This window comes from Tupaia chinensis, unplaced genomic scaffold, assembly GCF_000334495.1.
Source record: "Tupaia chinensis unplaced genomic scaffold, TupChi_1.0 Scaffold000661_1, whole genome shotgun sequence".
In the NCBI taxonomy this organism is placed as follows: domain Eukaryota; kingdom Metazoa; phylum Chordata; class Mammalia; order Scandentia; family Tupaiidae; genus Tupaia; species Tupaia belangeri.
In genome coordinates, this window is record NW_006160183.1 from 3,573,458 (window position 1) to 3,599,957 (window position 26,500).

At 50.6% G+C, this 26,500-nt stretch overlaps 1 protein-coding gene across 3 annotated transcripts in view; it reads right to left on the bottom strand.

Annotated features, from left to right (window-relative positions):
• Window positions 1-5,305: 5,305 nt before the first annotated feature.
• The window catches only part of ABCG8 (ATP binding cassette subfamily G member 8), a 24,278-nt gene continuing 3,083 nt past the window's right edge, over window positions 5,306-26,500 (bottom strand). The window contains exons 3-14 of one of the 3 annotated variants that reach the window (XM_027776317.1): window positions 22,017-22,118; window positions 20,656-20,812; window positions 15,460-15,698; window positions 14,870-15,002; window positions 14,495-14,764; window positions 11,731-11,893; window positions 11,559-11,642; window positions 9,393-9,592; window positions 8,570-8,646; window positions 7,670-7,937; window positions 6,500-6,627; window positions 5,306-6,413 (exon numbers count right to left, since the gene is read on the bottom strand). In XM_027776317.1, coding sequence (XP_027632118.1) covers window positions 6,276-6,413; window positions 6,500-6,627; window positions 7,670-7,937; window positions 8,570-8,646; window positions 9,393-9,592; window positions 11,559-11,642; window positions 11,731-11,893; window positions 14,495-14,764; window positions 14,870-15,002; window positions 15,460-15,698; window positions 20,656-20,812; window positions 22,017-22,118 — 1,959 coding nt within the window. In that variant the 3' untranslated portion in view covers window positions 5,306-6,275. Of the gene's footprint in view, window positions 6,414-6,499; window positions 6,628-7,669; window positions 7,938-8,569; window positions 8,647-9,392; window positions 9,593-11,558; window positions 11,643-11,730; window positions 11,894-14,494; window positions 14,765-14,869; window positions 15,003-15,459; window positions 15,699-20,655; window positions 20,813-22,016; window positions 22,122-26,500 lie in introns of all 3 variants that reach the window. The other 2 variants (XM_027776316.1, XM_027776318.1) reach the window with 2 other exon arrangements.

Genomic DNA, 26,500 nt, shown 5'->3' on the forward strand with positions numbered 1-26,500 from the left:
CGTGTGTGCATGCATGCCCATGATCCCAAGAGGAAAATGGAGAAGGGATTGCAGTGTGGCAATGAAGTGACTTCTCGCTGTCTCTGTCTTTCTGGCAAGCGCACACACCCTATAGCAAAAAGCCTCTCCAGAAAAAATGAAAAGAAAAAAATATCCAGAAAAATCTCAAGCTAGAATCTAGTTGGAAAAAATTCTAGAATATTTTATTGATAAAAGCCTTTGGCATTAATACAGGTGTTCACAGTTTCTGGAGACCTTAAGCTGATTAAATGATAGTTTATTTTCTTTTTTTTAAAAAATATTTATTTTTATTTATTCATTCATTTTTTTTGTTTTTAAATTTGACCAGAGAGAGACACACAGAGAGAGAGAGAGAGAAAGGGACAAAGGAAGCCAGGTCCGGGACTCGAACTGTCTGTGGTTAGCCATGTTGGAGTGTCCAGCACCTTAACCACCACGCCACCTGCTGGTTCATTTTCTACCATTTAATCAAATATCCAATGCCTGCCAGAATGTTCATGTTTATAAGCAGCAGTAAATCATTAAGCAAGATTTATATGGCAAATCGTTCTTCCCACGACAGTTTTTTTTTGTTTTTTTTTTTTTTGAGAGGTTTTTGCTATAGGGCACACGCGCTCACCAGAAAGAGAGAAACAGAAAGCGAGAAATCACCCCCCACAGGGATGGCCACACCGCAATTCCTTTTCCTCCATTTTCCTCTTGGGATATTGGGCACACACGCACATGCGCCCAGCGTGAGTTTAAGCCACTGGGTCTGGGACTTGAACCGCGGTCAGCTACATGGGAGTCCAGCGACATAGCCATTACGCCAACTGCTGGTCCCCAGGACAGTTTATTTCTCGTCTGCAGTGCGTATATTCTGCATACTTTTTTCTCATGTTTTTGAGTACAATTTTCATTTAATAGTTGTCTCTCTGGCAAACCAATATTTGTAGAGTTTCTATAAATGAAAGCAACATCTGAAGTATCAAACTAACAGCCACAGGGGGTGCAAAATCATGGTAATTTATCAGTTTGCTATTACATGATATAGCAAGAGAGTGTTTCCCTTAGAAATGTGTCCTGCTTTGGAACCAGCAGTTGGCATAATGGCTATGTCACTGGACTTCCAGGTAGTCAACCACGGTTCGAGTCCCAGACCCGGTGGCTTAAACTCATGCCGGGCACGCATGCATGCATACCCAAGATCCCAAGAGGAGAATGGAGAAGAGGTTGCAGCGTGGCCATCCCTGGGGGGGGGAGGGGGTGGTGTGATATTTCTCGCTTTCTGTCTCTGTCTTTCTGGCGATTGCACACACCCTATAGCAAAGAACTCTGAAAAAAAAAGAAAAAACAAACATGTATCCTGCTTTCAGGCCTGCAGACTTTACAAAGCCCGTGTCATGCAGCCTTGGTACAAATAAAGGAAATGGCTGCATTAGCAAACCCAAAACAGGCACTTCTCTTTTTTTAATTGCTTGAAGAAACCTCAGGCCCCGGTGTTTAACCAGCCTCAGGCTTCCTTCCCCTCACATGTGCATGACAAGGGTGGCTGCCAGGCCTGTCCTTAGCGTTCTCAAAAGTAGCTTCTTCACAAGACAGCTCCCCTCTCCCCCTGCGCTTGCTGGAATTCTCTTCATCATTGCCTTTTCTCCACGTGCTCCCCCAGGACGGGAGCACTCCCAGTGTGCTGCAGACCTACCCGTTGGAGCAGAGCCTGGCACTGGTGGGTGCCGGGTAGGCATCGCTGAACCCATGAGCTCAACACCATGTCTTTCAGGGTCTCGTTCTTTCTGAGATGTGGGGTTTGGGCGTATTGGTGGAATTCCTGCCACACACTTGTCTTCATAACAGATTCAAAGATGTGACGTCCTAGTCATTTAGGTCAGAGCTAGAACATTGGGAGTTGAAGTCTAAGAAATCCCTTAAAACCTGAGTGCCCACATACAGATCTTTTTTTTTTTTTTTTGAGAGGTTTTTGCTATAGGGCGCATGCGCTCGCCAGACAGAGAGACAGAAAACGAGAAATCACCCCCCAGGGGGGATGGCCACACCACAATCCCTTCTCCATTCTCCTCTCGGGATCTTGGGCACGCACGCACACGCGCCCGGCGTGAGTTTTTTAAGCCACCGGGTCTAGAACGTGAACCGTGGTCGACTACATGGGAGTCCAGCGACATAGCCATTACACTAACTGCTGGTCCCCACGTACAAATTTTAAAAATTGCCAGAGGACACATGTACTCACCAGAAAGGGACACAGAAAGAGAGAGGAGGAAAGCAAGAAAGCACCGTGTATGAAGAAGGGTCATGCTGTAGTCCCCTCTCCTCCCTCCCTGCCTTCGGGATTTTGGGCACACGCTCCTAGAGCTTCTCAAGTCAACGGTCTGGAACTCGAACAGCATGGCGGGCCATGTGGAATCCAGCCACCTTCACCACCAGGCCCATTTTCACGTTGACTGTCAGGTGGCAGAGTGCTCACAAATGTGTGATCCAAGTCAGCATTGACTGAGCCGAAGCACAGGGCAAAGATGCTGTGCAGTAGTGGAATCAGCCAAAAAATAATAATAACGAAGACATGCTTTATTTTTAGCATGAAGCAGTAGAGCTTTTTAGCAATTTAGGGAAACAAGAATACTTTCGGTTTTACAAAAGGACAAGACACTCATGTAAGTGACAAAGGTGAGCCCTATTACACAGTAAGTGGAGAAGTGTTACTGAGTTGGTATGTGTTTTAAAATCTCAGCCCACTGCTCAAACGTTTTAATTATTAGCTGCTAACACCACACGTGCGGCTCTTCCCTGCTCGCCAGCTAAATATGGGCTGCGCTCCCTCTGCCTGCCTGAGCTTTGTCGCTGCCGCAGGCAGACCATAGGATCAGACATGGGACGTTGCTCTAGACTCAGGTCACTTTTTTTTTTTTTTTATTAATGAAGAATCGACTTATCAAATATGAATGACAGGTGCCGTGAGATGCAGATGCCCTCAGACTATTTGCAAATAAGGACGTATCTTTCAGGCTCGAGCATCGGATATGTTTTCCAAACAAGCACAGGTCAAATGGCACGAGGCTCCATCATGTCCCTGCACACCAGCCCCGTGCTCACTTCCGGGCCTGTCTAGTGCTCCAGCCCTCTTGGTGAGCGGGGCTCAGATGCCAGCGGTTGGGAGGCTGTGCTAAGCTCCTCTGCTAAGTGACTGACGTGAGTCTCAGTAGGACCGCTGGCCCCAGGGCTGTTAACACTTGGGTTCCACATAGATTTAAAGATCTCTGCTGCTAGCTGTTTAATCTGGGATCAAGACACGGATTGAGGAAAAGTGGGAGAAAAGAACACAAAAGCAAATGCGAGATCTGCTTCTGTAGACCAGCTTAACCCAGGGCAAGATTACATTTTATATACGACTTCCAGGAACAAGAGCTAGGAAAATCACATCAGAAAGTATTTGAGTCAATATAGAGAATTATGTTCTGTTTAATTAAAATTCCCCAGTCAATAGCATAACTTGAAATTGGAAGGCTTAAAATGCAAATTTCAAAACCTTTACCTTTTGATCCAGGGTCTGCAAACTACAGCCTCAGGCGAAATCCTGCAAGCTGCCTGCTTTTGTAAGCAAGACTGTGTTGGCACCCAGGTACGCCCCACACTTGCTCACTCGACGCTGAAACAGCAGGCTTTGGTGATGGCCAGGGAGGCTACCTGGCCCAGGGAGCCTAAAATATTTACCTAAATACCATTTTCCACGAAGAAGAACCAAGAGTCTTTAAAGAAAAGCCTGATTCCAGGACTAGGGCGGGAAGACACAAGATGAGCCTGAAACACTTCGCTGTGTCAGAAAATCCTCAAGAAATGATGGGAGCATGTCAAAAGGATACAGAAGCCAGCTTGAAGGGGCTCCCGCTGGCGAAATTAGGGACAAATGGAACATCTAAATGAATGAGTGCAAAGGAGTACAACCAAGTGAGCGAAATGGAAAGCCACAAGTCTAGACTGATGAAATAAGAAATCGAGTGAATGGCGAGTTTGATGAGGAAGGAGCAGTTTACAGTTTCGAAGGACTCTAGCACAAAATACTTAGGAATTACAAAAGGAGGGGGGATAGTAACATGGCTGTGGAGAGCCTGCAGACCCTTTGGTCACGTGATCAAAGTGAACAATGGCTACGTGACAGCTGATATCACGTGAGACTTGCTAGGGATGCACGGAGAACAGTGTCGCTTCTGTGATATTCCCGCCAGAGGTGGAATTGAATCACAAAAATACATCAGACAAACCCAAACTGAGAGACAGCCTATAAACTCTTCATGTATCAAGGTAGTGAAAGTGAACAAAAGCAGAGAAACTCCTGCACGGAAAGAGGGGCATGGAGCCAATGCTTATTTCGGAGCTGCGTGCACTGGCTCTGAAGGGCCTGTCAGAACACAGCGAGTCCTGAACGGGGTCTGGGCATTGGAGAGTAGCAGTGTCCCATCTGAATTGTTGGCTGCACTCATAAAAGGGCATCGGAGGGCGAATGACCCATGCTAGAGTACCGCTTCTCAACCGCTACGCAAGGCGGGTCTTCATTTTAAGAGAGATTTTTGCTATAGGGCTGTGTATTCTTCAGAGAGATAGAAAGTGAGAAATCACCCTCCCAGGGGGGATGGCCACACCACAGTCCCTTCTCCTCCATTCTCCTCTCGGGATCTTGGGCACACACGTACACACACCCAGCATGAGTTTCAAGCTGCGGAGTCCCCTCAACTCAAACTATGATCCATTATGTGGGAGTCCAACAATATAACCATTACACCATCTGCTGGCCCCAGGGGGAGTCTTCTTAAAATGTGGATTCTGGGACCAGCAGGTAGTGCAATGATTATGTTGTCAGACTCCCACGTGGCCGACCACAGTTCCAGTCTCGGACCCAGGGGCTTAAAACTCACATTGGGCGCATGTGCATGCATGCCCAAGATCCTGAGAGGAGAACGGAAGAGAAGGGATTGCAGTGTGCCCATCGCCCTTGGGGGTGGGGGGCTGATGTCTCACTTTCTGTCTCTCTGTCTCTCCGGGGAGCACACGTGCCCTATAGCATCAAAAGTCTCTAAAAAAAAATTTTTTTTTTTTAATGTAGGTCCTAACTCCATAGATCTGGGCTAACAGAGATCGTTTGTCTAATCATCTCCCAGGGGAAGTCCATGTTGCTGGTTCAGGAACTATCTTGACTTAACAAGGGCCAATTTACTGTTCACCTCCCACCCACCTTACTGGTTCTTTGATTCCAGGCTTTAACTTCCCTTTGGAAACAATCCCCTCCTACTCTCTGTGTACCTGTTAGATGGTCCTCAGCTCTCAACTCTCAGCCATGAAGCATGCGGTGGGCCTGCACCATTCCATGCCTCTGCAGGGTTCAAAGCCAGCCTTGAGACCTGCTAGGCTCAGTGAAATGCAGCTCTAAGAGGCCTAGCTGAGCTAACTCTCTATAAACATGTCTTCTAGAACCTTCCTGGGCTTCAAGGCTTCATCGCAGCTCAGGCTGTGCCTTCTAGCAAGGGAGTGTGTTCTTCTATCTCCTAAGGGCCTCAGAGGCTGACCCTCACCTGACTCCACTATAGCGTAGCCATGTGACCTTAGCCGACCGCATGTGTCTGTGCCTCAGTTTCCTCACCTCTGCAATCCGATACCGCTTACCTCAAAGGGGGTTGTTTGAGAACGGAATGAAGACGGATGTCACCCACGTAAAGTGTTCTGTTTGCAATGTACCTGCCACAGAGCAGATGCTTGATAAATCTTTACTTGTTCCCTTTGGCTTTTGGAGCAAAGGACTTCACAGAGGAGGGATGGCATCGCATTTGGTGCAGTTTAGGTCACTTCCTACGCAGAGTGGCTTTACTCGGAGTTTGGGGACGCCAGCTGTTGTTACTCTACCCTGAGGCCTAAGGATTCTGTGTAGCCTAGGACTCGATTCCTATCTAATTTGCTCCCATCCTATACTGAATTGGTTGTAGAAAGACATGTTGAAAGGAAATAAATTAGCAATGTTGTAGGAGCCAGCAAGTACTGGTTTTCTCAGGCCCGCAACCACAAGCTCCGGCCAGCGAGCAGGAATCCCTCCAACTGTCTTTATTCTACTGCCATCCTGTGGCAGGTCTGGGCCAGTGCAGCGCCGCGGCGGGATGGAGCCGACCGCGCGCTACGGTTGTCCTCAGCGTCCGGGGGAAGGGGCTCCGGCGGGAGGGGAGTGCTGTAGAAGACGTCCTTCGGTCCTGACTGGCGGGGCGGGAGTCCGGTGCGAATCACCAGTCTTGACTTGATTTCTGTTTGATGAACCTCAAGGACAGGTAGTAGAGGACCAGGTAGCCCCCGCAGAGGCCGAGGAGGATGAGGTAGATGGCGTAGAGCGGGTGTGCGTTCAGGCCCATGGCATGGAGGAGCTGGGGACACAAACAGCCGGTGAGCTCGGGAAGCAGAGGTTCGGCCCCTGGGAACCAACTCAAGATCCGAGGCCTCGGCTACTTACTGTGTCTCCCGGGACTGGGATGGTGAGGTTACCCAGTGGTATCGGGTAGGGGCGCTCTTTAAACTGGACCTGCATCAGCCCGTCGAAACACCAGCGCAGGAAGGACACCTCGGAGATCCAAGCAGGCACTGAAGACGGCGAGAGCCATGTTACCCACGCGTTCCACCCAGCGGTTCCTGTCTACACTGGGGAAGTGTGTTCATCTGGCAAGGGGACCCTGGTGCCTCTGGCCTGACAGCAGTGAGCACTCTGAGCAGTGAAGAGGGAAGAGTGGACAGAAGGGCCAAGGACAGGGGCAGCCTGGACACTGCAGAAGCCAGGGCCAGGTGGCTGTGGATCACCACCGTGGTCCTGACTACGGAGAGACAGACGTTGCTTCAGGGGCCTGTGCCAGCTCCAATGCTTGGAGCTCTAGGGCCATGGAGGCTCCCCTGCGCCAGGGATGGCTGGGTATGGGCTCTGCTTCTTTGGCCAGATCACGGCGCTGGCAGGAGGAGGAGGCGATCAGCCCTGCTGGCTTCCTCAGGGAGGCGTGGGCCAGGCTTGGGGGTGAGAGCATGGAGCATGCCAGGTTTCCAAGAGTAGGGGAGGCAGCAGCGAAGGCGCAGGCCCTGCAGAAGGCAGAGACCTGGATTTGCACCTCACGAAGCTCACTGCGCATGGACAGAGTTGAGAGCTGTAGAGGGACCAAGATCAAATGATAAGGCCAGAGCCAAGGGGGTATTTCAGACAGACTTAGGCTCCCTGGTGACTTGGAAGTGGAGGGAGTCCCAGGTGACTTGCAGTCATTGACCCTGGACACGAGGAGGCACCATCTGCACCTCTTAATGGAATCGCTCTGCTGGCCTACAGGGCAGGGGCCAAAGATGTCAGCTTCTGGAACCGCCATCCTGAGGTGCATCGGCATGATGAGTTTTCATCTCCAGACAAAAACTGGCCTGACGGGCCACAGACGGGGAGTGGGCCTCACCTGTCCATAGGTTGTCCAGGCTTATCATGAAGCCCCCGGTGAGGTAGAAGGAGTTGTAGAGGGCGTTGCCAAAGAAGGAAGACATTAGGGCCAAAGATGTCAGCTTCTGGAACCGCCATCCTGAGGTGCATCGGCATGATGAGTTTTCATCTCCAGACAAAAACTGGCCTGACGGGCCACAGACGGGGAGTGGGCCTCACCTGTCCATAGGTTGTCCAGGCTTATCATGAAGCCCCCGGTGAGGTAGAAGGAGTTGTAGAGGGCGTTGCCAAAGAAGGAAGACATGTGGAAGGTGGGGAATATGGCCGCGGTGCTCAGGGCCATGGCCCTGCAGCAGAAGACCACCAGCCACAACAGCAGGAAGTGCAGCAGGAAGGGCTCGGGGTCCGGCTGCAGGTTGGCCAGCCAGTAGGTGGGCATCACGTAGATAATGGTGTAGGCGCAGTGCTCCGGAAGCTCCCCTAGGACCTGCAAGGAACAGCCCTGCCCAGATGTGGAGCCAGCACCTTCGTCTGCCAACAGTTTAGCCCATTGGAAGGTAGCAGCCCCCAAGATGCCGTCTTCACTCCTGGTGATGACCAGGCTGCTGACGTGGGTGCGGTGGGTGCAGGCAGGAGGGACCCGCAAGTGCAAGCTCACTGCTGGCTTCTCCTGCACACACCAAGCACCTCTCTGGGGCAGCTCAGAGCCACTTCCCCCAGCAGGCAGCTGTGTCTGCTCAAAGACTACATTTCAAGTCCCCACCAGTCCAGCCCAGACGAGGTAGCCGTGTGGCCTTGGGAGAGCCTCGTGACCTCTGTGAGCCTTTGCTTCCTAGGAACACCTGCCCGACTGCTCCAAGGCTCTGATGAGGCAAAGGACACTAGGTACTTCCCACCTCTTCTTTTTATAGGTTCCTAAAGTGTTCCTAGTCCACAGTTTTGGCCTCTGGTTAATGTTGTAAAAGTATCAAGCCTCTGGAAGTACCCTGGGGAGCATGGCACCCACAATCACCCATGGCATGCAACCTGGTAGTTCAGTGGTCTGTACGCTATAGCTCAGTTTTCTCCACCCTCCACCCCTACCCTGGGAGTCACTTGCTGTCAACCCTGACCGGTCACCTTGGCAAAGAAGTATGGGCCAGCAGTGTACAGTCCGTCTTCCAGTTCATAGTAAAGCATCGCCCTCTCCGAGTGACCTACAGGGGTCGGGGTGGGGGAAGGAAAAAAAGGAAGTTTTTCCACCATGTCTCTGTTTTTGAATCTCTTCTAATGCAACTAAAAGTAGTGCTATTGCCTAAATGTTTTATAATTTCAAAAACAACTCCCAAAGCAAAAATCAGGCAGCGGGTCAGCAGGTAGCATGGTAGTTAAGGTGGTTGGATCCCTCATGGCCAACTCCGCAGTTTGAGTCCCGGACCCAGTGGCTTGAAAAATTCTCTGGGTGTGTGTGCGTTCATGCCCAAAATCCCAAGAGGAAAACGGAGGAAAAGGGGCTATGGCATGTTCATTACCTCTGGGGGTGACTTCTCACTCCCTCCCACCCCGGCTCTTTCTCTGTCTCTCTCTGGAGAGCACACTCTCCCTAGAGCAAAACAAAACGAAGCAAAAAGCAGGCAGAGCAAGCCAGCCTAGCCTCGATGCCTGATGAGGCCCCTCGGGCGTTGGGCTTGGGCTCCGGTTTTGTGGCTGTCAGGTCCAACTGTGCTGGGGTAGGAGCAGTAATTTGCTTTCATTTACATACTAACATTAAGGTGTGAACTTTAAAAACAATTATTGTCTTTCATTCAACAATTACAATGTGATTGAGCAAACCGGTTTCCCCGGGGGCGGGGCAGAGGGGTTCAGAGGAAGACAGAGGTCAGCCTGGGATCAGCTGAAAGGGCACTGACACCCTTATGTCCTGCTGGTCCACATCCTGGTCCCCAGAGCAGATGACACTCACATTTGGAGATGACATCCAGAATCACATTGAAAGGGATGAGCGCTACAGTCATGAACAGCAGGGCCGCTTTGTCCATGAAGGGGAGCTTGATGGCTCCGTGGCCGTAAAAGAGGAAGCCGATGGTCAGAGACATCAGGCAGGCCTCGGCCCCGTGGATGAGGAGGGTTGGCAGGTCTCGGAAATCATTGGAAAGCTGACGGCTTAAAACAAAAGAGGTGAAAGGGGACGGCATGCCAGGCCTGTCACCTTGGGCATAGATACCACTGAATCTGTTTCCCATCTGTAAAATGAGGCTGGGGGGCCAGCAGTGGTGTGGTGAAGGCGCTGGACTCCCACACGGCTGACCGTGGTTTGAGTCCTGGACCTGGCGACCTGCTTTCTCACTTTCCCTCTCTCTCTCTCTCTCTATCTCCCTCTGGTCAAATTAAACTAACTAACTAAATAAATAAAATAAAGTTCAGTAAAATCATTCTTTAAAAAAAAGTTAGGCTAGTGAGGGTCAGCAGGTGGCATGGTGGTTAAGGCACTAGACCCCCACATGGTTGACCATGGTTCAAGTCCTGGGCCCAGCAGCTTTAAACTGACACCAGAGGTGTGAGCATGTGTGCTCAAAATTCCAGGAGGAGGGAACCAGCAGTTAGCGTAATGGCTGTCTCTGGATTCCCACGTAGTCGACCACAGTTCGCGTCCCGGACCCGGTGGCTTAGAACTCACGCCGGGTGCGTGTGTGTGCGTGCCCAAGATCCCGAGAGGAGAATGAAGAAGAAGGGATTGCGGTGTGACCATCCCCCCTGGGGGGTGATTTCTCGCTTTCTGTCTCTCTGTCTCTCTCTGTCTGGCGAGTGTACGCACCCTATAGCAAAAACCTCTAAAAAAAAAATAATTCCAGGAGAACGGAGGAGGGACTATAGTGCAACCATCCCCCTAGGGTGTGAGTTCTCACTTTCTCTCTCACTGTCTCTCTGTCTCTCTCTGGCAAGCACATGTGCCCTACCACAAAAACCTAAAAAAAAAAAAAAAAAAACAAAAAAAAAGAAGCTAGCCATCTCCACTTTACAGAGTGGCTGTGAGGATCCCATCAGAAAATGGAAAGTGTCTGTCCCACAGTTTGGTACTCAATAAATGACTGATACTTTTATCATTGGTGTATCAGCTCAGCGATTTTATTTAAGGAAATTATCTTGAGGAAAAGATCAATCAGGTGCCTAAACATACACAAAGACAGTTGCTGTATCAATTTATGATAGCAAAAGCCTAAAAATAATTTGACCATTAGTATAAGGTGGGGGGGGAGGTCTTTAAAAAGTTGTGGAAAATGTATCTTATGAAAAAAAACTATGCATGGATTGCAAAACTTTTCTGCAGCACAATAAACTCATACTTTAATTCCATTCTTTCTTTCTTTCTTTAGATTTTTTTGCCATAGGGTGCAAGCACTTGCTGGAGAGACATAGAGACAGAGAGATGGAAGTGAGAAATTACCTCTCAAGGGGAAAGGCAGTCCCTTCTCAAGAGATTTTGGGCATGCACACACACACGTCTGGTGTGGTTTTTCAATCGCTGGTTCTGGGACTCAAACCCCAGAGTCAGCCATGTGAGATCTAGCACTTAACCACCATGCCACCTGCTAGCCTTAATTCCACTTTTCTATGAACTTTTCGAAGTTCCCTCTTATGGACTAGATGAGTAAATGAATTATAGTTAGACTGGCATCCTGAGGAAGGCCTAATCAGATGGCAGGTAGTGGCATTATTCCAGGCAAGTAAAAGCCAGCTACAGAACAGTATGCACGAAACGCTGGTGTGCGTGGAGACGTCTGGAAGGGCACATACCAAACAGCTGGGTCTGGTTTTCTTTGAGGAATTGTGTGCCACAGACCCTCCCTTCCCACCTAAGATTCTTGTGTAGTGTCCGAGTATTTTACAATGGCCCTGTGCTGTTTCCATGGTCATCTAGTTGTAAGATATTTTCATTTTGTTTAAAGAATTAAAGTAATGTCTCTGTGTCATCTGAGGGCTGAGGCTGGCCCCGAAAACAGTGGTTTTGGAAACAATTCTACCTCTTGCTTTGTCCTGCAAGTGCATTTTAGATAGCCAGAGCTTCATCTGATACACAGAGACTTTGCGGGGGTGTGAGTGGAGGGGGGTTGAAACGGCAGATAATTACCGGATCAGGGTGGTAAACTGCTGCACGGCCCCAGGTAGCTTGGTGGGAGTCTGGAGGCAGCTGGTGTCCTGCAAGAGGGCTGGGCTGTTGGGAGGGAGAATATGTGGCCTATTATGGGGGTGGCCACCTTCTGTGGGGGGAGCTTCCCCCCAGAGCTGCCCCGCCACCTTACCTCTCCACACAAGTGCCCACATCCAGCTCCCTGGCCTCTCCTTTCCACACAAAGTCGTCAAAGTCACGCACTTTTTCCAGAAACAAGGCCGCGAGGGACCGAGCCTTCTCCCTGGTGGCCTCTTCCTGCTCTCTGCTACGCCTGTCGATGCTGGTCAAGTCCACTGCAAGCAAAGGATGGGACCATGGGCCACCTGGTCTTGGCACCTGCTCTCAAGTGAGGAGCTCATGCCCCCGCCATGCTGGTCAGCCCTCGGGGGCTCCAGGGCATGCTCACCACCCTCTGAGAGTGCACCTTGAAGCAATGGTCAGAGCAGAAAGGGCAGAGGCCCAGGGCTGGCCTCTCTCTCTGTAGGCCTGACTGCACCTGCAGAGCCTTGGGTCAACAGCAGAGGGCTGGCTCACTGCCCCTACCCTGACTCAGTATGGGGAAATTCCTTGCTAGAGAAGGAGCCTCTGAGCCTGGATCATGGTTATGCCCAGGGCCCCAACTCCTGCTGTTCCAGAAGGCACTTACAGAGGGAGAATCTGGCCTCATAGGCAGGCCTGCCCAGAGGAGAAGACAGGATAACCAGGGGTGGGCTGAGTGCTTGGCTCCTGGCAACTCTGTCTCTCATAGCAAATTAATAATTTGGCTTCTTAGGCAGCCTGCCCAAAGTGAGAGGAGCTGGAGGGTGCCGGAGACCAGCCAACTCCCAGCAGGGTCTCACTGCCCTGTTCAGCTGCCCTGTCTGGGGGAGGAACCAGCACAACCAGATGGAGATAGGCTGCTACACACTCCTGGGTCCCTGGGGTGCTGCCTGTGGGGCACGCCTGGAGGCCCCCCTCACGCTGCCTCTGCCTTTCACCTCTCACACCCCTGCAAGGCCAGAAAAGGCAAGCCCACCTGATCTTAGCCAGGGCTTCCTATATGTAGCTCGCTCCAGGCCCAAGCATACCTTCCATCCTGCCTCCATCTTTCCTCAGCTAGGCCGGGGTTACGGCTCTACCTCTCCCTCCCATTCCGTAACACAGCTCAAGCCAAGACGACGTGTAGGAGCACATTTTATAAACCACACTGGCACCTGTGCCTGCCCTTCCACTCCCTGCACGTGTGCAAGGCTGCAGCACAAACACCAGACTCACCAGGTGCCCCCAGGCCCTGCCAGTTGAGGAGCCCTGCCCCAGGGCTTGTAGACAAGAGCCCTCACCTCCCTAACAAGAATCGGGTAAAAAAACAGGGGGAAAAACAAGGGTTTTGTTTCTACTATGGGCATTTGACTTCTGGTAACCCCTCTCTGGGGTAACTACAGGTTACTCTCCAGTGGCCAGGTTGGCAGGTGCCCTCTGCCCTCTTATCTGGGAATGGCTGGCCTGGGATGACACAGTGGCAGGAAGCCAGGTTGGCACCTGAGTCCAGGGAAGGGAGGTGACCTCCATGTGAGTTCACGCAGTGTGAGGACAGACAGCCAGTGCCCATCCTCTGTGAGAGGGCTGCAGGTGGCTTAGGACTCTGGGAGGAGGGCATGGGCCACAGGGCCAGGACCAGGGCAGGGCCAGGCACTGCGGTGGGAGCCCCAGTTCTGTGCCTTACAGCTGTGCCGAAGCAGGCAGGGTCCTTAGCTGTTCGGGCTCTGGTCCCCATCTGTAAAGATGGAGATGACCTGGGTCTGGCAGAGACATGAGGCTCCAAGAGGAGGCCCTTTGGAACTTGGTGCTTTGGGCCCCAGTGTGCCTGCGAGGAACGGTCGCCATCATCCTATTACTGGTGAGGTCCTTATCACACCTTGCCATCCAGGGATGAAGCAGGGGCTCCATGTGACCTATAGGACAAGTCACGGATGCTGCCTCCCCCAGCCGGGGTACAACCGTGTCACCTGTCCAGCAGCCATGCCAACCCTCAGCACACCAGACCCAGGCACCTGTCCCCCAGGAGTGAGGGAAGTGGCTCATGCTCTCCTGAGTACCAAGGTCTCAGGACTGAAGCTGAAAGGCAAATCAGGGGCTGCAAGGAGCTGGCATGCTAGAGCATCGATGGCTAGGCCCACCAAGAAGGCCCTGAGCCTGCCCGTGCCCCGGGTTCCACTGTGACACCTGCACTTGCAGGCTCCCTGCCCCTTTGTGGGCACCAAGGCAGTCTTCAGACTTCCCTGGCCTTAAATCCGAAATTCCCCTTCAGAGCATGAACAAGCGCCACAACCATAGAAGCTGACCCCAACCCTCTTGGATTCTAGCCCTTCTGGACCTTGGAGCACCCATAAAGTTTTTTAGTTTGTTTTTAATTTACATTTGCCATAGAGTGGCACACTGACCAGAGAGAGAAGGAGAGGAAAAATGAGAAATCACCCCCCGGGAGAGATGATCGCACCATAATCCCTTCTCCTCCATTCTCCACCTAGGATTATGGGTGAGCATGCACACAAGTCTGGCATGTTTTTCAAGAGTCCGGGTCTGGGACTTGAACTGTGCTGGCCATGTGGGGTCTAGCTGCCTTAACCTCCACACCACCTGCTGGCCCCAAGCTCTCATAAGTTTCGAATCGATCATGCCCAAAGGGCAGCTGCTAGTCAAAGCTGCTTTTCTCAGGTCCTCCTTCCTAGCACTCGGCCCCTGGCCCACTGGCCCACGCTCTCCACACCACTTTGCCCAGCGCCGCTTCCTCATCTCCCCTCTCCTGAACGTCTGAGAGTTTCTGCCTGAATCTCAGCAAGCTCGGGCAGCACCGAGGGGCAGGGAGCCCTGGGTACTGGATCGCCGGCCGCTGGCCGCTGGGCTTGTGGGCTTACCGTAGAAGTCAGCGGGGTTGCTGTACCGAGGACAGGGGTGGCCGATGGCGGTGAAATACTGGACCATGTGCTGGGCTGTCCCCAGGTAGATGGTGGTGCCGGACGTCATCAGGAGGACCAGATCGAACAGCCTGAAGATGTCCGACCGAGGCTGGTGGAGGGAGATGAGCACCAGCCTGTTGCCCTTGGCCAGCCGGGACAGGGTTCTCACCAGGTTGTGGGCCGTGAAGCTGTCCAGCCCAGAAGTGGGCTCATCCAGAATGAGGATTCCTTCCCAGAGAAAGGCCCGGTCAGTCAGTGGGTCACTTCCTCGGCCAGGCCAAGCCCGAGTGGACACTGCAGGCCCCCACTTCCTCCACCTCCCACGCCCCTCACCTGGGTTCCACAGAAGCTGCACCCCAATGCTGACTCTTCTCCTCTCGCCCCCAGACACCCCCCGCACATACGCGTTGCCCACGCGTGTGTTGGCGCACTGCCGCAGCCGCAGCTCCGCGATCACGTCCTCCACCTGAGGGCCAGGCAGGGGCTTCAGAGGTCGCTCCCCAGCTTCCCTCGGGCTGGATGTGTTTGTCCCCCAAACATAAAACCACCCGTTGCTCCGAGGTGGAGGGGGTACGATTTAAAGCAAAGGAGGACAGAGGACAGTCATCTCGCAGATCCTTCCGATGTGCCGGGCAAACATGGCCGTGTGCTGGGACCTGACAGGTGAGCTTCCTGCCCAATGGGGGACCAATGTGTACCTCAATAAACTCATCACACGTTTGGACAAGTGCCTTGAAAGAAACGACCGGGACTGGGGAGGCTTGCAGAAGGCTGGGGTTCACAGGACCGAGGCGGGGTTGGCACGTGGCTGACTTCCCTGGGTGGGTGAGTGGATGGTGAGCTACGCTGCTCAAACCCCACCTGTGACTGGGTCCTGTGGCAGGAGAGGGGGAGAAGGGAGGGGCAGCCACCCGGTCAGTTACCCTTTTGTCACGCTGGGCCTGGGAGAAGGTTCTGGGAAGGCGGATCTGGGCGATGAAGGCCAGGGTCTCGCGGACAGTCAGGTTGGGGAGCAGCTGGTCGTGCTGGCGCACGTGGGCCACGCACTTCCTCATCAGCTGGGGCGTGCTGGGCTGCCCGTTGATCCGGACCTGGCCTGACTTAATCTTGCCGCCGTGGCCTCTGCCAGTGATGACGTCCAGCAACGAGGCTCGGCCACAGCCTGCAAAGGCACCAGAGACACCCCTGAGAGAGAGCAGAGCCCTGTGGGACCAGCCCTGCAGCCGCTAGCGTCTGAACTGCTCTGTCCTTGCTGATGTGACCCGCCCCCAGGGAAGGTGCCACAGCCTCTGCTCCTTGGAGGGGCAGCCTGGCCCATGATGCTCCAGGCCTCTTGTCTGTAGTCAACCTGGATACCTCTGGGGGGGTGGGGAGCACTGATGCTAGCGTTCAGGCCAGGTGAACCAGGAGCTCCATGACGAGACGCTGGCGTCCTGGCTGCCCCAGGCCTGCCGGTGCCCAGAGCGGTCCCCTCCCACCGCTAACTGATGCCCTTTCTCCCCAAGCCAAGCTGGTGTTAATTGTGCTGTGACGTGGAGCCATTTATGGCTGGCAAACATTTCAGCAACAGCTCACCATCCTATGTCATCTGGCTCAGAGGCTGGCTTTGTGGGAAGGACTACTTTAGAGTATTAATAGAATGTCTTTTAAAAATGCAAAAAAAAAAAAAGACCCTATTGGGACCAGCAGGTGGTGTGGTGGTTAAGGCGCTGGACACTCCCACATGGTTGGTCATAGTTCGAGTCCTGGACCTGGCGGCTTGCTTTTGCATTTTCCCTCTATCTCTTCCTCTGTGTGTCTCTCTCTGGCCAAATTAAAATAAAACAAACAAATAAATAAAATAAAATAAAAATAAAAAAGACCCTATTTTGAGAAACAGAGAAGAAAAAACAGAGAAGCAATCGAATTACAGCACAGTATACACATCTGTTCTGCATGTGTCTGTGTCCTTCTCGCTCTTATTTTATCTGCAATACTTTTCACTCTCTCTTCAAAACAAAACAAAACAGATCAATTAGTCTCAGGTTAATACCATCTACTTTTTTTTTTTTTTTTTTTTTTTAGTTTACCAGAAGGTATGTGTGCTGACTGGAGAGAGACCGAGAGAGGGAAAATAAGAAGGCGCCCTCCGTGGAGGATGGTCACGCAGCAGAATCCTCCTGCCCCATGCCTCCCTCTTGTCAGGATTTTGGGTGTGCACGTGTGCCGGGTGTGTTTTTCAAATCACCAGGTCCAAGACTCTGCTGCATGGTCAGCCACGTGGGACCCAGCTCCTTACCCAGCACAACGCCGACTGGCTCAACACCATCCACTTCTGAGAGACATATCACTCACTGTCAATTCAGGGGAGTGAACATCAGATTGGATAGTTTCCAAAAGCATTGGCTGAAGCTCTTTCTTAGACAGCTTTTGTTTGTTTAATCGTTTTAACGTTTCTTTCTTTTTTTTTTTTGAGAGGTTTCTGCTATAGGGTGCGTGCACTTGCCAGAAAGACAGAGAGAGACAGAGAGACAGAAAGCAAGAAATCACCGCCCCAGGGAGGGATGGCCATGCCACAATCCCTTCTCCTCCATTCTTCTCTTGGGATATTGGGCATGCACACACATGTGCCTAGCGTGAGCTTAAGCCACCGGGTCTGAGACTTGAACCGCGGTCAACTACATAGGAGTTGAGCAACATAGCCATTACGCTAACTGCTGGTCTGTCGATTTAGTTTTTCACCAAAGGGCATGTGCACTCGCTGGAGAGGAGAGAGACAGGGAGAGACAGTGAAGAAGAACATAAGAAATCACCCAGAGGTACGGGCACGCCGCAACCCCTTCTCCTCATTCTCTTCTTGGGATTTGGGGGCGTGTATGTACATGCATCCAGCATGATTTTCAAGTGGCCGGGTCTGGGACTTGAATTGTGGTCGACCATGTGTAAGTCCAGCGCCTTAACCACACCACCACCTGCTGGCCCCCTTAGACAGCTTTTTAAGCTGTGACTGTGAATGGGGCTCAGGCTCCAAGAATACCTTCCTGCCACAGAGCTGGGCAAGAGCTCTGTCCAGTTCCCTGGTGGGGATTTGCTTTCCTTACTCTACATTCCTTCTAAGGAAAGTACATTTTCTTTCTTTTCAGAGAGGTTTTTGCTATAGGGCGCGTGTGCTCGCCAGAGAGACTGAGAGATAGAAAGCGAGAAATCAACCCCCGGGGGGTGGGGGGGTAGCCACACCACAATCCCTTCTCCTCCATTCTCCTCTCAGGATCTTGGGCACGCACGCACACATCCCTGAGTGAGGTTTAAGCTGCCAAATCTGAGACTCAAACTGCAGTCAACGACATGGGAGTCCAGCAACATAACCATTACGCCATCTGCTGGTCCCAGGAAAGTAAGTTTTCTAAGAGCAAATTTTCTAAGTTGTTTCAAACAAGGAAAGTGCCAGTACACATGTGATCAGTCGTCCTTGTCACATGCCACATTCCACCTGCAGGCAGCCTTACAGTGTGCACTGCAAAATCCGCCAACCAGGAGGTTCCCGTGTGATCCTCTGCTCACTGCCCAGAGGCTCTCGGGGCGGGCAGGGCCTCGTGCTGCCTCCCGTGTGTGCATCATTTGAGGTCGCTGAGAATGTAGGTGGGACAAAGCAGAACGAAGGAGCACAGCTCAGTGCTTCATTTCCCTGTGGCCATGTTTGTTGTCCTGGCCCTTCCACAGGACCCTGAGCAGGACAGGAACCAGGGAGGGGCCTTGGCCTCGCTCCCCTGCTCAGCCTTGGATGTAGGACCTGGACTCTGGGAGTGCAAGGGATTTGGCCAGCATCACAGAGACTATAGGATTCCCAGTCATGAAGCAGGAAAGCCACAGTTCCTAAGTAAAACTTGCAAGCGATGTGGTCAGCATTTCCAAAAGAGGATGCCAGGTGCATTTTAGGGAGACGCTCTAAGAACCCGGAGAAAACATCTGTGGGTGTTCAAGACCTTGTAAAATGGCTGCAATTTCTAAATCAGTAAATACATCAACCTATTCTACAGAACAAGGCAAAACACCTGGGGTTATTTTGTTGTTGTTGTTTTTGTTTTGTTTTGTTTTGTTTTTGCTTTTTTTTAAAATTATAGTCTTCATTCTTTTGCATGTGTGTATGTGTGTGTGTGTGTGTGTGTGTGTGTGTATGGGGGGTAAAAGGCACAGGAAGTCTAATTGATAACCCTTTCTAATAAATCGTTTTAGTAATGTCAGCCAAGTAAACTGGAAGCCACACAACACTGAACATGACAGAACCAGAAGACCCAGCGATTTCTCACTGTGATCCCTTTTCAGCCGCTCCAGACTTCACTTTCCTTACCCACAACCAGGGACCCTAGCGACTAGAGGGCTGTATGTATAGAACTCAATGATGAGGATTCTCGATCAGGATCCAGGTGCCTCTGAACACTCAATTCAGGAAGAAAAGGCGGCTAGAACAAGAAAAGCTACCAGGAGTTATAAAAAAAAAATAATATAGGTCCACGAGGGACCTACTTTTTTTTTGTTTAGGTCAGAATTGCAGGGCCAGGGGAGAGGGAGGCAGGACTAAATAAATGTCACGCTCTTTCAGTTACAAAGTACATTTACCCACAGTGCTGCGTTTGATCTTTGGTAAGACAATAAACAGGACTTCTCTGTCGGCAGACTGTAAAAGTTTGGAACAGATGTTCAAAAAGTGGAGTAATCTCTACCTCTAGAAATGATTAATTAAAAGGCATGGATAGGGGCTGGCAAGTGGCATGGTGGTTAAAGGCGCTGGACTCCCACATGGCCGACCACGGTTCAAATCTCAGACCTGGCGGTTTGCTATCTCACTTCCTCTCTCTCTCTCTGTCTCTCTCTGATCAAACTGGAAAATAATAATGATGATAATAACAAATAATAAACAGTTACATAAAATAATTCTTAAAAAAAAAAAAAAGGCATGGATAGTGCTCTCTCATCCCTGGTAAGGGTGTACCGTAGGGAAACAACTTTATCTGAGCACAAGGAAACTGAAGTTCTAGTCCTAGTTCTGCATTAAATGTGTATCCTTAGAAGAACCATTCAGCATCTCTGGATTTTAGTCACCTCTGTCAAATGAAGGGATATGTGTACATAGTGCATTATGGTTTAAATAATGGTTTGTGTCCCCCCCACCCCCCAACGTACAAGTTGTTGAAGCTTGGTCTCCAGTATAATGGCTTTGGGAGGTGAGAAGACCTTTGAGATGCAGGGCCTAATGGCTGGGGACATGAGGTGATGAACAGGGGAAGTGGGGAATTCTGTTTCCGCTCTCCTTGCACGTGTCAGCCCTCTCCTCCATGTCTGGCAGCATGTGATGTAGCAGCAGAGGCTGGCCTGATCCTGGCCCCACACCTCTGGACTTCCAGCCCCCAGAACTGCGAGCCAACTAAACCTGTATTCTTTATCAATTACTCAGTCTCAGGTATTTGTTTAGTGAAACAATAATGGACTAAGACAGAGGGGCAAGAGGACACTCTAGAAATATGGAGGACTAGATCATCTGAAAGCTTTCTTCTAAAATGCTTCCAAATTGGTAGGCAGAAAGAAAAATAGAGCACGCCGAGGAGAATAAACTTTGTTCTCCAAGCCCATTTTCAGCTCCGACATTCTCTAATCTTAAATCTGGCCTGCAGAAGTGACTTTTTGAAGCACTCCAAGAATCTGGCTCTTTTCAGACGGCTGAAGGTTACACTAAGACTTGGAGGTGCAGTCTGAGAACTAAGAGCTGCGGCAGGGGCTGTGCGTTGCTGGTATTTTACCATAATCAGAATCCAGTGTGGCAGAAACAACCTGACTGAGTGCTGGAGGGGTTCCTACAAAGAACCTGATGTGCTCAAGTTGCCTGATAATCTTTTCTTGGGGCAGGTGTTTACTAAAGGCAACTGCTCTGGCTACAGCTTCAGGAGGACAACTGGCACCCTCAAGACCTGTCACAAGGGCAGCTTCCTAAAAGTTTGTAAATAGAGATGTTGATCCAGCCCCATTCTCGCACCCACTCAGCTGTACTCTTCAAAGAGCTCTGTGAGAAGCATCCGTGTGCCTGGAGGACCACCCTGCATCCCAGGAGAGAGTAACCATTGCCCCAGTACTTGCTGTGGCTGTACCTGAGCTCCCTATGACAGCCAGCATCTGTCCACTTCTCACTTTGAAGCTCAGGTTCTGGATGCCCAGCTCGCGAGAGTCTTGGCTGTTGCGAGATGTCCAAGGCATCTTGAACTGAGCCAGTTGCTCAAACCAAGGCACCTGGGAGGCCGTGTCTACCTGCGGGGAGACATCAGGAAGGTCCTTGGAGAACCAAACGGCTCAGAGGGCTTCAGCTACTACTGATGGCCCCGTGCCCATGTGGCCCTGTCCATAGGGGACATCCCCTTGCTGATATACCACAGGCCTGTGGCACCCCCACCCAGGTTCTACCAAACATGAAAACCAGACCTCACCATGCTGAGAACCTGAACTAAGTTTCCAAGTCTGAAGACGAATGAAATAGAAAGTATGTGCAATAGCAGAGCAAAAATAAAAATACAACATGAAACAAAATGTCTTCACTTCAAAATAGTAACTTACTAATACCTTAACAAGTGTTTACTTTGTGTAAGATATTACGTTAATTGCCTTTTATTCATTATCTTATTTGCTCCTTATTGCAAACCTATAACATGGGTACTATCGTAATCCCTGTTTTACAGACAGGGCTAAGAACAGTTAAGTAACTTGCTCAAGATCACACAGCTAGTAAGTGGCAAAGCAGAGAAAGTTTATGGCGCGACTCATTAGCTTGTCCTAACTCACACCCACAGGGAACCAGACTAGGGCCTTGGAGGTTCAGCATTCTAGGCTCCTCCATGTTCTATCTGGGTAATACATGGTGTGAGGCTAGGGATCTTTGAATCTGATCAGCAGAGTTCTGAGAGCTTCTGATAGACCAATGGTTATTCTTGCACTCTAGATGTTTAATTAGCCCTGAGACAGTACATTTTACTTAAAATTAAAACAAAATAAAAAACCTATCTGTCTAAACTAGTGAGATGTAAATAAGGTCTGTAGTTAATGGCATTTTACATTGTTAATTTTTTAGTTTTGTTGATTATACTATGGGTATACAAGATTAGGAGAAGTTGAGCAAAGGATATATTATTTTTGGAATTTTTTAAAGTCTAAAATTATTTCAAAATATAAAAGTTAAAGAGTTCTAGAGGTTCCCCTCCACCCCCAGGTTCACAGCTTGTTTTATGTTTTCACAAGGACCTCATTCTCTAGTCACGCTCCAACCTCCCTGCTATAGCTTGGGCCATTGGCAAGTGAGGGAGGGCTCCATGGTGTTTGCACCCAGAAGTGAGGCAGCAACGTGGCCTAGACTCTGTCCTTGTGGATAGAGGACCTTCTAGGAGGGCTGGCCTGTCCCTTCTCCTTGGGAAATTGTTTGCCCCTGCCCACGCCTTCTCTTTCAACCCAGACATGTCTCTACCTGGTAGCTGAGGTCGCTGACCTCCAGGGTGTTGGACGGGCCACTGTAGGTGAAGTACAGGCTGTTGTCACTTTCAGAGGAAAACAAGCTGTCCTGGAGGCCCTGCTAGGAGATAGAGAAGGTGAGGAGCTCCTTCAGGAGCCACTGAGAACAGAGGAGAAGACAGAGGAGTGGGCCCAAGGGGTGAGGGCAGCAGCTAACGTGGTTCACGTTCCAAACTTGCAGGAGATGGGTGCACACAGGTAGAGCCCGAGGCCTTCGAGGAAACAGGAGCAGGGATGAGGACAGAGCTCTACCCTTCAGAGAGGGCTCTGGGGCTTCTCAGTACAACTCTGCCTCAGAGAACCTCAGCCTCAGGCTAAGGATGCTTCTGGAACATGAAACCCAGGCTGTGGCCTGGAGCCAGCAGGTAGGCCTCTGGGCTCTGGGCAGACCTCCCTGGGAGCTGGCAAACCCTAGGCCTTCCACAACCTGCATCTAGACTAACGCCTCCAAATGCCAGACAGACATCACGTGCAGGGAAACAGCTGCCAACAAGGTCATCGAGACAGTCACTATCCAGCCTTTTGTGACGAGGCCATCCCAAGAAAAGTCCCATTCTATTTCAAGGAGAAGTTTTGCACAACAAAGCCACTGAAAACGTAGATTTCAGATGCAGTCCCTGTCATATGTCACCGCGGCCACCCTCTCGGATGTCGTTTTGCCGGGGAGGCGGTACACGTGAACATGAGTTGGCAAGCCATCCTTCCATGGTGTCAGCTGATACCTTCAAATGGCATTTTTCCTCTGTGGACCTGAATTCCCTGTTCCATTAATTCAGGCATAATCATTTACATCTTTGAGGCCCAAACAAAGAACTTACCGAGATTTTCATTTTTTTTAACTTTATTGTATTTATTTCTTCAGAGAGAGGGAGAGAGAGTACTTGCAACAGGTTCTCACCAAACCACAATCCCCCCGGCCTCCCAGCCAGGTGCACGGGAGTGCCCAACATGTTTAGGTCATCCCGGGATCTGAACCTGGGCCTCCCCTATCGGTGGATGGTACTGCACCCTACCGTGGTACCTGTGCCATCGCAGTGGCACCAGGTTTCCATTTTTAATGCAGTCCATTTCTCCTCTCCTTCCGTAGTGCAGGAAAACGCTCCCATGGATATTTTTCCTTCAGAGCTGCCATTGCTCACACAGGCCTGTTCCTTTAACCAATCAAGCATCCAGCAGATACTCATCGGGAGCCCACACCACACTTCAGGCTGACAGTGAAAAAGACAGGGGAGCTTAGATTTCAGGGGACAAGACAGGCGATTAGGATGAAGCAAGACAGGTGAGGCATAGAGGCAGGCTGACTCAAGCACCTGAAAGGGTGTATTTACACAATACACACGTGCCACATATGAAAATCACATGACTGAGTTATGTGAATATAATATCTGACAGTCTCTTTGTCAAAGACCAGAGAAGGAAGAGAGCAATAATTAAAGGCGACAATTTGCTCTAGGCACCCTACAAGACCCCCAGGAGGAAGACAGCAGAACAGAGCTACTTAGGCTCTTTCATATTTCAACTCTCATCATAAAGACCCCAAATCATACAATAAAAACATGGGGAACACAAACACCTAATTCAGGAGAGGGCTTGTCTCTGGGGCATGGGGAGAGATAGCTTGCTATTCTTTAAATAGATTTGTTTGAAATAGTTCACAATTTGTCTTCAAATTGAGAGAGCAAGTCCACGAGTAACTTTCCAGAGTCCGACTAACACCTCCACCTCCAGCTGCCAATCCCCTGTGGCAGGAGGGAGAAGTGGGGGTGGAGGGGGCAAGAAGTCTGCACCTTCTAACATGGAGATTGGAGGTCCTAGGGAGATCAAGAGTAGCTCAGGAAGCTTCCAGAGCCCAGCAGGTCAGCCCTGCAGCCCACCCACACTCACCATCTCTACCACATTCACTGCCTCATTTTTCCATTGCATTTTGTAAAACTTTCAGAAGTTCTGTCAATTGCTAAGAGATTTATTTGGGCTAATATATCTTAATATCGCTTTTACGGCATAGGATATGTGTGTGTGTGTGTGTGTGTGTGTGAAAGAGAGAGAGGAATAAAACACATCCCAACAGGGCCTGGTTGTGCCAAAATCCTTTTTCTTCTGATCAGAATTTGGAGCATATGTGTGACCAGCATGTTTTCCAAGCTCGAGGACTGGGATTGAACCCCATGTGAGATCCGTTGCCCACTGTACAACTCTCAGCTGCTGTGCCGCAGGGCTGGTCCCGCCATTGTTTTTAAGGCACACATCTGCAGAAGTGGTATATGTCAATTGGCATATGATTAATTGGCATGAGTTGGCGTGAAACTTGCTTCTGCTGGCCACAAGCTACCCAAGTTGGACTTAGGGATGGAGGAGCTACTGAGGAAGGAGAGCCAGACATTCGGGGTCTGGAGCAATGTTTGGGGTGACTTCGAGCGCGGGCGGGTTCAACTGTGCTGTCCTTTGAGAAGGAGGAGGGCCCTAGCACCCAGGGGAAGAGACATAAGGATGAAAGACAAATAAAAGCAAGGGAAGGTCTGGCTCTGTGGCCTAGTGGTTAAGACAATGGGCTCCCACATGGTCGACCCTGCCTTTCCAGTCCTGGCAGCTTGAGAAACATGATGGGCGCGTGTGCCCAAAATCATGATGGGCGCGTGTGCATGTGCCCAAAATCCCAGAAGGAGAGAGACACGGAGAAGGAAATGTGGTACGACCATTCCCTGTGGCGATGCATTCTCTCTTCTACCTCTCTCTCCATCTCTCTTTGGTAGCACATGCACCAAAAAAGAAATAAAAGGAAGGGGAGAGGCTCTGAGGACCCCTAGACTCCCTTCGTCCTGGGGTAGGTAGGCAGGCGTGGATCAGCCCAGAACGCGGCCACCATTGAGAGATTGTGCTTTCTGGGAGCTGCACGAGAAGAATACTCGTGCCTGGATTGGGGACAACTTCTGTTCCATTTTAAAATATTTTCCTTGGCTCCCAGGAAGGATTTGTTAGATTCTTCCTGAGGTTTTGACAAACTCTCTGTATTTTTCAAATACTTAAATATCTATTCGGCTGACATCTTAATCAGTATGACTGTCAGAACATCACTTGAATTTCTGACAGGTGACACCCAAAAAAGCAAAAGCAGGTTTATTTGTAGGTAACCAGCTCAGCTCCTGCTGGGCTACATTGTAATTTCTCCTTGTATTAACTTCTGATCAAAGCCCTGCGTCAGAGCAGACAGAAAGGAAACGGGGAGCGGAGAGCGTGCCTTCTGCATTCTGGATGAGCGGCCTGTGCCCCAGGAAGCAGTGATGTGCTGAGGACTCCTGCCGCGGGGACACACCTGGGTCTTCATGGAAGTGCTCAGACTCCATCTCACACAGCTCTGCCCTGAGGCCTGACCTCTGTCGTCCTCCTCTGGCCCTGCTCTGGCGAGGAGTGAGGAGTTTGTGGGACAAGAGCACTGCCGTTCCAGGTACTCGAGATGCCAACATCCCTGTGCAAGCAGCCTCAAGCCCCTGCGAGAACCTCCTCTCAGGCCCATTGCCCTGAGTGCTGGAGGCGCCCCAGAGCCCCTAGACCAGGGGCACCTGTCTGTGTAGGGCATGGATGGGCTATGGATGGGCAGGCTGGAGTGACCACACAGGAGTGCACGAGGTCCTTTGTGTAGTAGGACGGAGCTGGGGGTGAGCAGAGGACAGCAGGCTGTGGCTTGGGCTGGAAGCTGACCATCTCTGGTATCGCATTCTAGCTGCAACCCTAAGACGCTTTAGAATTTCTAAATGTACGCCTGGGCTTTCCAGGTTGTGATGAAGGAATGTCAAGGTAAGAGGAAGATATTTGGTAGTTTTTAGCTTAATTGATCACTTTCATTAGCAGTATTTTAATTTTTGCTATAGGGCATGTACATGCACAGAAAGAGAGAAGGAAAGTAAGAAATCACCCCCCAGGGGGATGGCCCACCACAAACACCCCCCCACCCCGGCATGATATTCAAGTTGCCAGGTTTGGGACTAGAACTGCACAGCTGGCCATGTGGAATCCAGTGCCTTAACCTCCACACCACCTGCTGGCCTCAATTGATCATTTTTATTATTAATTTTTTTAGAGAGATTATTGATATAGGGCATATGCACTCGCTGGAGAGACAGAAAGAGACAGACAGAAAGCAAGAAATCACCCCTCCCCGGGGGGGCATAGCCAACCACAATTCCTTTTCCTCCATTCTCCTTTTGAGACTTTGGGCATGCACGCACACACGCCTGGCATGAATTTTTAAGTCACCGACTTGGGGGGAGTCCAGCGACATAACTATTATGCCATCTGCTGGTCCCCCGGCATGAGTTTAAGCCACCGGATTCAGGACTCAAACAGCGGTCAACTATATGAGAGTCCAGTGACATAATCACTATGCCATCTGTTGATCCCCTGATTACCTTTTTTTTTTTTAAGAATTTTTTTGCTATGGGGCCT